General features: G+C 49.1%; 1 protein-coding gene across 1 annotated transcript; it reads left to right on the top strand.

Moving 5' to 3' along the window:
• The first annotated feature begins 5,218 nt into the window (after positions 1-5,218).
• On the top strand, positions 5,219-11,716 carry TMEM35A (transmembrane protein 35A). Its single transcript, XM_043974153.1, has 3 exons — positions 5,219-5,346; positions 5,848-6,120; positions 9,739-11,716. The coding sequence occupies exons 2-3, from the start codon at positions 6,001-6,003 to the stop codon at positions 10,108-10,110; spliced, it is 492 nt and encodes a 163-aa protein (XP_043830088.1). The 5' UTR covers positions 5,219-5,346; positions 5,848-6,000; the 3' UTR covers positions 10,111-11,716.
• Positions 11,717-12,786: the final 1,070 nt, after the last annotated feature.

Genomic DNA, 12,786 nt, shown 5'->3' with positions numbered 1-12,786 from the left:
CATGTAAGTCTCTCCAGGTTTTTTCTGAAATCATCCTACTTACAGCACAATAATATTCCATTATAATCATATATCACAACTTGTTTAGCCATTTCCCAACTGATGGGCCTCCCTTTGATTTCCAATTCTTAGCCAACACAAAAAGAGCTGCTATAAATATTTTTGTACAAATAGGTCCTTTTCCCTTTTTTTGGACGTCTTTGAGATACAGACCTAGTAGTGGTATTGCTGGATCACTGAGTATGCAGTTTTATAGCCTTTTGGGCATATGAATTGAGGAATTCTGATTAGCATAAAGGCTAATTCCAATGCCAGAGGACACCTTCCTGCTAGAAGGGAAATTCAGAGTACGGCATGACACTTGAATATGTCCCATACACATTTTTTTCTTTTTGACATGGCCAATGCAGAAATTCATTTTTGCTTCACTACACATGTTTGTAACAGGGGTTTTGTTTTTCTTTCATTCTCAATTAGGGAGGAAGAAAGATAAATGGCAGATTTTTGCTGATTGAAAAAATAATTTTTTTTAAAAAGAGTCTGAGTGCAAATTGAAGAATAATTTTTCACTTTATTCTCTTGCTTTTTTGCAACATAGCTAATTTGGAAATGTTTTGCATGACTTCACATGTATAATGGGTTACATGTATAATTGCTAGCCTTCTCAGATGAGTAGGGAAAAAAGGGCTAGAGGGAGGAAAAGAATTTGGAGCTCTTTTAGTATTAGGAGTTCACTCCTGGGACCTCTCCTGGATCTTTTTTTTTTTTTAAGCAAAAGAATTAGTAGTTGATGAACTTAAAGGACTAACTTTAAAAAGATCTTATATTTTGTATATGCCAATAATTGGTTCTCTACTGTATGTGAGTATGACAGGACAACTCATTCAGGCTTAAGGTTTTTATTGTTTTTCCAATAGTAGGGATGGATGTGGGTCCCATTTTTGTCTGATGTCCCTCAAATCAAATGCAAACACATATGAGCTGGAGTGGCAGGGACAGGCAAGATAGCAAGATTCCTTCCTTCCTTCCTTCCTTCCTTCCTTCCTTCCTTCCTTCCTTCCTTCCTTCCTTCCTTCCTTCCTTCCTTCCTTCCTTCCTTCCTTCCTTCCTTCCTCCCTCCCTCGCTTCCTCCCTCTCTCCCTCCCTTCCTTCCTCCCTCCCTTCTTTCCGGCTCCCTAAGAGCAAGGGCTGTGGGCTTTGGGTTTTGTTTTGCGCCGTTCTGTGTATCTCTAGTGCTTAGCACAGCGTCGTGCACATAACAAATGTGTGTTTCCTCCCTTCCCTCCTTCTCCTTTCCTTCCCTCCCTTCCCTTCACCTTTCTTCCCTTCTCCTCCCTTCCATTTTCCCTTCCTGGCCTTTTCCTGGCCTTCTCTCCACCTCTTTCAATTCTTTCTCTTCCTTTCTTCTTTCCTTCCCTCTCCATCCATTCTTTTCCTCTCCTTCCTTCCCTCTCCATCCCATCTCTTCCCTGTCCTTCCCTCCCCTCCCCTCCCGTCCCCTGCCCTACCAACCCCCAACCCCACCCGGGCAGGCCCACCACCTGCCGCAGCAGCCTCGATCTCCACCCCCACCTGCCCCCCATCCAGCTGGCGGCCCTCGCTGACCCACGTGGCTCCTGGACTTGCCGCAGCTGCCACTGCAGCCACCACGGCAGGAGGGTGGGGTAGGGGGGAAGGGGACGGGGAGGGGAGGGGGGAGGACCCCAGGCGGCAGGGAGGCGGGGGAGAGGGTGGAGGAGTCCCGGGGAAGGGGGACAGGCTGGCGGGCATCCTGGAGGCCTCTTCCTAGCTCGCCCAGCCCCTGGCCAGTGGCCAGCCCTGAAGTGGCCTGGGATCTCTGCCCTCGGCTCAGAGCCCGGGGCACTCGGGAACCTGGTACTTCCGGGCAGAACTGGCTCCCAAACTCTCATCCCGGACGGAGCCTGGCGGCCCGGCGTGGGTGGGACCCTGAGCCGCCAATCAGAGCAAGAGGCAGAGGCTTGAGGGGGCGGGGCTTTGGAGCATCCCTTCTGCGCGCCCGGCTCCTCCCGCGCTATGCCCGCAGCTGTCCCGGGGCGATCCAGGCCGGCCCAACCCGGTCCTCCCTGATCCCTGCATCCAGACTCATCTAGCCCCGAACAATTTGAAATAGAAGGGACCTCGTCATGGAGATCCAGCACCTCATTTTCCCCGGGAGGAAAAAAAGTAGAGGATGAGGACCCTTGCCCAGGGCCACAGAGCCCCAGCAGCAGGGACTAGGATTCCAACGTTGCCTCTTTCCCACTACGTCTGGCTTCTTGTTTCAGCGAGCCGTGTGTCCCACTGGAATTGACCTGATCACTTCTTTCAGGGGGAAGTCACGCTTCACTGCTGTCCAAGGGAGCGGTGAATAAATGAACAAAAAGCCGTTTATTAAACAGTGACTATGTGCCGAGCACTAGGCATAAGAGTCCGGTGCTTGAGGTGCTTACATTCTAATCAAGGTAACACATACAGAGGAGTGCAGGGGGAGCCGGGGGAACACAGTTTAGGTCTGGGGAGGCAGAAAGATGGTCCAGAAGTCAGAGTATGAATGAATTGAATCCTGTGTCCAGAAGAAGAAGATGATGGAGCAGAGTACCCGAATTGGGCTAGGCAGATAGCAACATAGCCTCGCTGGCTGGCATATGGAGGCAAAGCACGGTCAGCTGCTTGAGGCCAGTCAGGAGAGGAAGTGGGCTAAGTGCCTTAGTTTGCACTCACCCTGGCACCCAGATAACTGGGGGGGGTCCAAATACTATTTACAGGAATACAATGAGTTGAAAAGTGACTGAGGTTCCTGTCCAGGGAACCTCCTGGTTGGGATGCTAATAGATGCCACCTAGGGGTTGCATGGCTGTGGATAAGCAATATGGAATAAGTGTTTATTGAGCACTCACTGGTGCATCGAGATGGCACAGTAGATCATGCCTAGAGTCAGGAAGACCAGAGTTCAAATCCAGCTCAGGCATTACTAAATGTGTGACCCAGGGTAAGTCACTGAACTTTGCCTCAGTTTCCTCATATGTAAAATGAACTGGAGAAGGAAATGGCAAACCGTTCCAGTAGTATCTTTGCCAAGAAAACCCCAGATGGAATCATGAAGAATTGGACATAACTGAAACAACTGAACAGCAACAAGCACTCACTGGGCAGCTAGATGGCTCAGTGGAGAGTACTGAGCCTGGAGTCAGGAAGACCTAAGTTCAAATCTGACCTCAGATGCATACTAGCTGTGTCATCCTGGGCACATCACTTAACCTCTGCCTTAATCCACTGGAGAAGGAAATGGCAAACCACTCCAGTATCTTTGCTAAGAAAACCTCACCAACAGTACTGGCATGCTATGGTGCATGAGGTCATGAAGAATGTCAATAGCAAGCACCTACTAAGTGCCAGCTTTATAAATATTATCTCACTTGACAAACAATATTTCTAGAACTTGAAGAAAGAGCCTGTAGCTAGGTCTCTGCTTGCAGACCACTGGTACCTTAGGAAAGGGATCTATTGTCTCTGGGAAGCAGGGCATAGACACGAACTGAGCATCACTCCCACTCACTCATGTGATCTCCTTTAGGGCAAGAACTGGAAAAGCATTCCTGAGATTTACGACTCAGCTCACTGGCTGTTAAGGCATCTCCTTAGTCTGAGGAGGAAGGAGCATTCAGCCCTGGCTTTGACTATTCTGTTCTTTCTTTTCCTGTGATTACACAGGAAAAACTCTGTGGGCTCCTTGTTACTAGACAGTGAGCTCTTGGATGGTGGAGACCACCTCCCTCATCTTTGTAGCCACTGAAGGATTTGACAAATGCACCATTTGGCTACTTCAAGCATTCTTGATTTCAGTCATGAAAGGTTTTGCTTCAGATGATACAGATACAAATTCTTCTATCACTTGGTATATAGTTTACTGAACTACTTATAGTAAAAAAAAAATCATCACTGCTTGGCTAACCCTGTTCAAAATGAACTCGTTGATGATGATAGATGATAGCTAGATAGACAGATAGCTAGATAGCTAGATAGCTAGATAGCTAGCTAGCTAGCTAGCTAGCTAGATAGATAGATAGATAGATAGATAGATAGATAGATAGATAGATAGATAGATAGATGTTATTTCAGTTGTGTCCGACACCTTATGAACCCATTTGGTATTTTCTTGGCAGAGATACTTGAGTAGTTCGACATTTCCTTCTCCAGTTCATTTTACAGAAGTGGAAACTGAGGCAAACAGGGTTAAGTGACTTTCCCAGAGTCTTCCTGACTTCAGGCCCAGCACTCTCTGCTGTACCACCTGATAGAACATCTTACCAAGTGCTTACTATGTGCCAAGTGTAAATGACAGACAGGATGGAATGTTTAACTTTTTCAGAACTGATTGCATTTTACCCTTTCTTAGTTCTACAAAACCCTTTTTGGGAGGAGCTATACGAGGTACTAGAGTAGTGATAAGAAGGAAAAAAGGAGATAAGACAAGGAGAAGCTCCTGTTCTCGAGCAATTTAGACTTTAGGAGGAGAGAGAAGAGAAAATGCAAATAGCCACAAGATGAGGCAGTATGTTTGTTCTATGAGTAGTAGAAACAGAGCGCCAATAAAAGACGGCGAAAAAAAGAAATTACTTCAGCTCAGGTGATTGTACTAGTTTAGAAAGGTGTCATTTGAGTTGAGCCTGGAAAGATGGGTAAGGTATTACTGGATGTGGGCACATGGTGATCAAACACAAGGAAGCTGGAAAGCACACAGCGCAAGGAGGGGGAACTGTGGGTAAACTGTCTAGCTACAGCAGAGGATTCTCAGGAGTGAAGGGAAATGAGATTAGTAAACCAGATGATGCCAGATTATGGAGAGCCTGGAATTCTAGGCTAAAGGGTTTGGACTTTATCCTACAGATAATGAGAAGGCCCAGAAGGATTTTGAACTGGAAAATAACAAGGAATAAAGCTTTGTCTGGCAGAAGTCAGTGATCTCTTTAGCCCCTAGTGTCACCATTAAGCTAAAGCAATATTTGTCAGGCCTAATGTATGGGTAGAGGAAAAAGAAATAAAGGAGAGATAAAGGAGAAATGAAAGAAAAGACAAAGAATAGAAGTCAGACACCAGAGGAAAGGTAGAATGGGGACAAGCTAGACAGCAGTTCGTCTGAAAAAAGCCTGGGTGTGGGGGGTTAGCAGACTCTAAGTTCAACGTGAGTCAACAGGGTGCCTTGGAAGCCCCCCAAAGCCAGTTGGATCATGGGAGTCTGGTGGCTGGAGTCTACCGGGCCCTCATCCAGAGGAGGGAAACCTGCATCATGAACCCCGATGATGATGGCTCGAAGGGACAGAGAAGGTTAAGCTTGCAGTAAAGAAGGTGTGTGTTTGGGGGGGGGACGGGGGGGGGAAAGAAGGGGGCAGGTGACAGCCGGCTCCAAATATTGGAAAACCCGGGATGCTCCCGGGAGTGAGGCCTTATTTCTGCTTGTCCCCAGAGGCCCAAACTAGGGGCAGTTCCTGGAGGTCCCACAGACCTAAGTATCAACATTGGTCGAAAAGGAGCTTGCCCGGGGCGTGAGGTAGTGAGAGTGAAGACCCCTGAGCTTGGAGGGCGGGAGGGAGGCGGGAGCTGATCTCTGAAGTGAATCCCTTGGAAATGGCAGAGCCAGCGATCTCCGCCACGGCCTTAGGTGCGCTCGGCAGCTCTCCCCCATCCGTGCTCCCCTTGGTCGTGCTGCCACCGAATGTCCTTAGAGAAAATAGTCCAGACCCTGGGCTCCCACGGTGGGAGGGGCATTAGGACCCAGCACCCGAGGTAGTGGAATCTCCAGCTCCCGTGTTTCTCCCTGGCTCCCTCCTCTCTTTGTCATCCTCCCAGACTAGCCGACTGCTGCTGCCGCTGCTGCTGCTGCTGAGGCTGCTGCTGCTCCTATCGTCTGCCTCCACCCCTTCGGTGGCTACTGCCTGGCTCCCGGCCAGACCGGGAGCCCAAAGAGAAAGGATCCAGGAGCATCTGGCCCTCCTGTCCTAAATGGCCTCCCCCAGGACAGTCACCATCGTGGCGCTCTCCGTGGCGCTGGGACTCTTCTTTGTCTTCATGGGGACCATCAAGCTGACCCCCAGGCTCAGCAAGGATGCCTACAGCGAGATGGTAAAGCCGGGCATCGGAGCTAACGAGGGGCATGCTGCTTGGCGTGGGGGTGCTGGGGGGTACTGGCTTCTCCCAGTCTTAGCATCCTCATCCCTCAAATGTCACCTTCTCCCCTTCTCCCCAACAACTTTGCAGCAGGAAGAGCCGTGCGAGGGAGCTTTCGGCTGGGAGCTCCTCGGGAGGGCTTGGATGCTGCAGGGAGGAGGGGCCACCAGACCCCGCTCCTCTGCACAGCCAGGCTGGGGTGCTGGGACTTGGGAAGTGCTTGGCTCGGCTCGGGTCCGGCCGGGCCCCCAGATCCCCTTGCTCCGAACCCGGAGAGCCTGGGGAGCCAATGGGGAGAGGCTGGCTCTTGCGAGATGGAGCCGGAGCCGGGGGAAGGAGCCGGCAGTGGGAGCTTTGCTACTTCGGGGTTAGGAAGGGGCCAGGCGCCGGTCCCCGGAGCAAATGGGGTCAGTGGCTCGGGGGCCGGCCGGGCCTGGCGGAGAGCCCACTCCGCCCGCTGGGGCTGGATGCTGGGGCTCATGTGCACAGCCTGCTTCTTTCTAGTGTCTCTGCTCTGACAGCCAGGCACCCACTTTCTTTGCCCGGGGGGGAGGGCGCAAGGCCACGTCTTTTTCAGGTTTTGCCCACCCCGTGTGTCTGGAATGAGCAAAGGGGGCTGGCTGGCCAGTGCCTCTCACCCCTCAGCCCCCACCCTGGAGGTCGGCTTGCTCTTCCTGGAAAGGAATGATGAGCAGTGATGAGGACCTGCAAGGAGTGCTCAGTGCACCAGCAAATGCCGGTGGAAGTTTCTAGTATTTTCTGTCTCTTTCTCACAGCACCTGCCAATTAGCCCCCTTCCAATCCCGTTCCAGCTGATCCTACCCTGCATATCACAGCCCTGGATTGACTGCTACACCCAGAGCCCCACCTCCCAAGGGGGGTGGGGGTGGGGGGGTGCAGCTTAAGCTAAGAGCTGGAGAAAGGGAGAAAAAAAAAGAAGCAGAGACTGAACTAGAGATTTTTTTCACCTGGGACAAAAACAGTTGGGGGCCAGCAGCTTAGACGGAAAAGACTGCCAACTGTGGTGTGGGTACGGATCATCCCCCCTCCATCTTCCTCCAGCTCACAGCCCCCACTCCCTTCCCCTCTCCTGGGGCCAATGGGGAAGGGATAACTAGCTCTGGACTCCCAGAAGTAGGAAGTGCACCCCACCCCCAATATTGGTGCCTTAGCAAAGCCCTGGCTGGCTGCTGCCCTGCCCTGCCCTGCTTCTGGCTCTGGGTGGGGGGTGTCACTGCGGGCACCAGGGCTGAGAAGAATGTCTCCACATAGGTGTGGGGGGTGGCTTTTGGGGAGACTACTGCACCTGCATCCTTTGGGGATACCCCAAAAGTCTCTGCAAATGAATGACACTAATGAATTTTTAGGGCATTCAATAACATTTTTGAATTTTTGTGGGTGGTTCTCAATAAAATTAAATAACACCTGAGCCTGTCCTGTTCCAGGGTTTGGTCTGAGGTCTGCCTCTCTTATAGGGGCCAAGCAACCCTTGGGTAGTGGGGCAGAGATTGGGGTAGGGATCAGGCTCACGGCCAGTTCTAGTGGTATTTGGGGTTCAAGACCCTGCCTGGCAGGCGAAGAACTAGGTAAAATCACAGGGAATCCCAATCTTTAGACCAGTGAAATTACAATAAGCACAGCAACTCATTCAGTATGAGTGATTTCTACAGGCCTGTGGTTGAAGATGTACAAGGCACCTGCCTCATCACAACCTATGAAGTAGGAAATACAGATATTATCACCCCCACTCTGCAGATATAGCCAAGGGCCAGAGAGATCAAAAGACTTGACCACAGTTATATAACTAGCTAGTGGCACACTCACCCAGCTGGCTGGGCAATGGGCATGGGAAATATCAGGGCCCCTTCCAGGGCTGACTGCCCCCCGAAGCACTTTGGGCCCTGGGATCCCACCTATCTTTCCTCCGAACCCTTTGAAATCTGCCTTCCCCAAATCTTGGATGTTGTATGTCAAACAATCTCCTTCCTTTCCCGATCCCTAAGGAGAGCCCTTGGTTTTATATCTAGCACTGCAGCCTACTAGCTGTGTGCCTAGGTCACTTCTGTGTCTCAGTTTCCTCCTTTCTACCTCCCTGTATGAATGAACTTAGAGAGGGGATGGGAAAGTGCTTTGAAAACTATCAATCACCAGAAAGAGGAAAAATGTTGTTGTTATTGTTGGAAACCTAGATAGGATCCCCCCTTCGCCAGATTTCACAGGCAGGACCCTCAGAGCACTCTAGAGAGCCCCACTGAGGCACCCAGAATATCAGAGCTGGAAGGGAGCCTTTCATTAGACAACCTCACTGGGGACCAGGACAGTCCGGAAGAATGAAAAATTAAAATGACTGATTAATGGGAAAAGCACCCAAGTTTACTATTTTCAAATATAAATGCTAACTAGAAATGGGCTAACCAACATGTTGCCTATAAAAAGAGGTGTTTAGGCATTTACTTAAAATAATATGGGCATGATTTACAGTTGGCATTTTTTGGGGATAACTAAATTTATAAAGGATTGAATGAAATAAGATACAGAATGCTTTGTAACCCTTAAAGCACTATAGAAATGCTAGCTATAAACAACAACAACAATAACAAGTTTGTAGATGCTTGGAAAGCTTATTCTCTTGAGCAATTTAAACATTTCCCAGGCAATCTCATTTACACCATTTGTTTAGCAAATACTATATACTACAAACCAGATATACTACAAAGGGAAGTTTCCACAAAGTCCTTGTCTGAATTATAACAAGTTCCACATCATGGGATTGCAAATGATAATGATTATTATTACAGACCACAGCCCCTTGATTGTTTTATTTTAATTTTCAGGAGAATCAGTGTTGTGAGGAATCCCAATGGAATGTGAATTTGGCAGGCCTTGGAGAATATGGGTGTGGCTAACACATTTTGCAGATTAAGCAGATCTTTTAGGGGTCAAGATGGAACCCCCTTGTTTTGTGGTTGAAGAAACTGAGGCCCAGAGATGTGAAATCACTTGCCCAAGGTCCCACAGATTGTTAAGTGGCAAGAATCAGGATCTGAATTCAGGACCTTGGACTAACTTGCTGCCTCCCTGAAAATTTATCAATTTAATGAATGGTAATCAGGTATCTGGGACCATAAGACCAGACTCTCCTTAGCCAGCATGCACGCACGTGCGCGCGCACACACACACATTCACATACATGCTCATGCACACAAAGCCATTCTCAGCATATATACCAGACCTATGATTTCATCAGCAAAAGAGACTCCTGCAATGGGAATTCCCTTCATTGCTGCAAAATTTGGAAGTTGGTTGGCAATTTATAATTTGAGGGACCTGTCTGGGGCACTGAGTGCCACCTTCACTTCATGTGTGTCAAAGGCAGGACTGACACCAGGGATTCCCAAGGATTCCTGACTCCAAGGCTAACCTTCTAGCCAGTTTGATTTCAGTTCAAGTGCTTTTGTTTGGAGGGCAGAAGGGGAGTGATGGGTATGAAGGAGTTTGGAGGACAGTCTTTTCCATCCCCGTGTCATAGTCCAGGTTTGAGCCAATGGCTGCCTTCTGATATTCCCATTCCAGAAACGTGCCTACAAGAGTTATGTCCGGGCCTTGCCGCTGCTGAAGAAAATGGGTGTGACTTCCATTGCCCTGCGAAAGAGCATCGGGACCCTGGAAGTGATCTGTGGCATCATCATGACCGTGGTCCCTGGCCGTCCCAAAGATGTCGCCAATTTCTTCCTCCTCTTGTTGGTGCTGGTTGTCCTCTTCTTCCACCAGCTGGTCGGCGACCCCCTGAAGCGATATGCCCACGCCCTGGTCTTTGGGATCTTGCTCACCTGCCGCCTGCTGATCGCCCGCCAGCCTGAGGATCAGCTTCTTGAGAGGAAGGCCCCCTCCAGGGGTGGTGAGGGGCAGGGTGCCCACAGGAAGGTCAAGGTCAAAGTGTCGTAAGGAAGCGGCTCTACCTGGTGGACCATCCAGGCAGCTTCCTCTGTCTGAGTAGCCCAGGAAGACCTCAGTGCATTCTGTTCCTTTTGATTTTTTAAGTGATTGCTTTTCTGGGAAAGGGGGACCTAAGAAGCCACGTGATGGTCCTGATGTCTGTGTTCCCCTAAGCCCTAAAATTAGCTCCTGACCTGGCCATAGACCCAGCCCCTTCGGTCCCTCCTACATGTGGCTGCATGTACATGTGTGTAAGATTACTTCTCAGGTGTTTATGTGGCATAGACTCCAGCAATTACTGGGGGGGGGGGGGAACAGTGTGTATGTGACACGAGTGCTTGACTTGTGTGTGTAGAGATGTGAGTGCGGGAGGAGTGGGCCTCCCTCAGCCCCATCCTCTATAGATAATCCTCACTTTATATACCAGGTGCATTCTAGCAAAGGGGAAGACAGATTGAGAGGGCTGCCCCCACAGGATGGCTGATGGTGTACAGCTTGGAGGGCCAAGCAGCACTTGCCCAATCTGGCTGACTCTGGGTTCTTTCCTCTGCCACCCGTCTCCCCCCCGCAACTGTTCTCCAGCTCCCCTCTCCACCCCCATCGTCCAGGAATGACTTCTCTAGCCAGAAAGCCCCTAATATCACAATTGGACCTCAGATGATTTCTTTCTACCCTTTGGGCTTTCATATCACATTTTCCCAGCAGGTGCTCCTAACCGATCTTGCCCCATATATAATTCCGCAAATTTGAGGTGTTGGGTGATGTAGAATTATCGGCCGCCTCCCTCATCCACTGGAAAGCCTAAATCCCGAGTTAACTTCAAACACGGGGCACTTGCAATCAACAGAAAATCCAATCCCGTCTTAATGGAGACATTCAAGGTTCTTATATGGAGAGCTGGAAGGGATGCTAGCCCCTTATTAGACAGAGGTGAGAGTCGAATCCTGGTTCCGTGGTTCCAGATCCCATTCTATTCATCGTCCCACTCTGCCCCAGTTTGAGCCCCCTAAACCCAAATGATTCCAGAGACTCCAACCCGAGAAGTCAGTTGACTTGTCTCCAGACACCGCGTCTGGTTTTCCTAATCCCAAAGCTGCCTTGCTTCAAGCTTCCTCAGCCACCAGTGAGGAGGATTTCGCTTCTGCTCTGTCTGCTCTGCTCTTGTAGCTGAGGGAGCCGGAGGCGGGCCTGGTCGATGTCTGTGCACCTCCAGCCCCAGCTGTGCTACTTTCCAACTCATCCCCAAAGTGCCCAAGCGAAGCTGTAACTCCTTGCCAAACAGAAGCTCCTTTCTTACTGATTTTGCACTGAGGTTAAACTGGGTGCGGGTTTGCTACTAGGAGCAGTGTCCTGATCCATCCCTACATCATGTGTCTCTCTTCACTGGAGAGGGGGAGTGTTTGGAAGATGATGACGGTTGAGCTAAGCAGTCTGAGGAATTGCTTCCTCTGAGAGCAACTGCTGGTCGGCTGGATGTTGGTAAACCAGTTTTGCTGGCCATGGTTTGGGGGTGGTTGTGACAGGGAAGGGGAAGAATGGGACTGTCATTTTGGAAAAAGTGTCACCATTCTTGATACATGGCTCCCTCCCCTCTCCCCTTTTTGTCTCATTCTTTCCAAATAAACTTTTAGAAATTTGAAGGAGACTGTCTGGGCTAATATTCAATTTCTGGAAGAAACGACCTTCTCAAAGGCTTCCCTTTCCTCTCTGACACTCCTCTAAGGAGGAAGGAGAATCATTTCATATCATCATAAGGTTATATAATTTCCCCTCTATTAGCTCTTCTTGCCAACTGAAAATTTCAGTCTGCCACCTTGAGGAAGTTCAACCATTACAAAAGTATTTAGATATTCCTGAGATAATATGTGCAAATGTAGATATTTCTGAGATGAAATGTACACTTGATGGGGCAGAACAACATTTGGTGGGGGGATGTTCCAGTTAGTCGGAAGGAAGGAAGGAAGGAAGGAAGGAAGGAAGGAAGGAAGGAAGGAAGGAAAAGAGAGAGAAAGAAAGAAAGAGAAAGAAAGAAAGAAAGAAAGAAAGAAAGGAAGGAAGGAAGGAAGGAAGGAAGGAAGGAAGGAAGGAAGGAAGGAAGGAAGGAAGGAAGGAAGGAAGGAAGGAAGGAAGGAAGGAAGGAAGGAAGGAAGGAAGAAAGAAAACAAAGAATTCCCATTCTAGTGGGACATAATTAGATACATGTATGTGAAAAACTCTGAGCCGGGGGTGTTCTTCGGATATCCTGAAGGGCTCGGGGACACCTCTTCTCTCCATTCATCCTGAATGAGCCCCTATATGTAACACTGTCCTGGAGTGAGGCCAGCTACATCTCCTCTGGATTCTAGGGATACCCTGAAAGGTTTGGGGATATCTTTGCTGCCATTGGCTCAAGGTCCCACCAGTAGTTCCTTCCGCCACACTCTTTTAGGTACCAATGAATATTGCTCTAGTTCCATTCAATTGATTAGCATCAATTAGCTTTTACAAAAGGACATTTACTTTGAAGATATGCAGCAACAAAAGCACAAACATTTCCCTGTTTGGATGTACTTCCTTCAATGGATACCACTTGCTCTGTTCCTATATTGTGATCTATATCAAATCCCACTCTGGGATGAGTCCTTGTTTCTGATAGTACCTGACTAGGTTTTTTTTTTTTTTTTTTGGTTTGGTTTGTTTTGTTTT

This window comes from Dromiciops gliroides, chromosome X (genome assembly GCF_019393635.1).
Source record: "Dromiciops gliroides isolate mDroGli1 chromosome X, mDroGli1.pri, whole genome shotgun sequence".
Taxonomy (NCBI): domain Eukaryota; kingdom Metazoa; phylum Chordata; class Mammalia; order Microbiotheria; family Microbiotheriidae; genus Dromiciops; species Dromiciops gliroides.
This window is presented reverse-complemented; position numbering and strand designations above follow the sequence as displayed.

Coding starts and splice junctions, on each gene's coding strand:
- TMEM35A (XM_043974153.1), top strand. CDS start 6,001: ATGGCCTCCCCCAGGACAGTCACCATCGTGGCGCTCTCCGTGGCGCTG. Junction 6,121..9,738: donor AGGATGCCTACAGCGAGATG/GTAAAGCCGGGC, acceptor TTCCCATTCCAG/AAACGTGCCTACAAGAGTTA.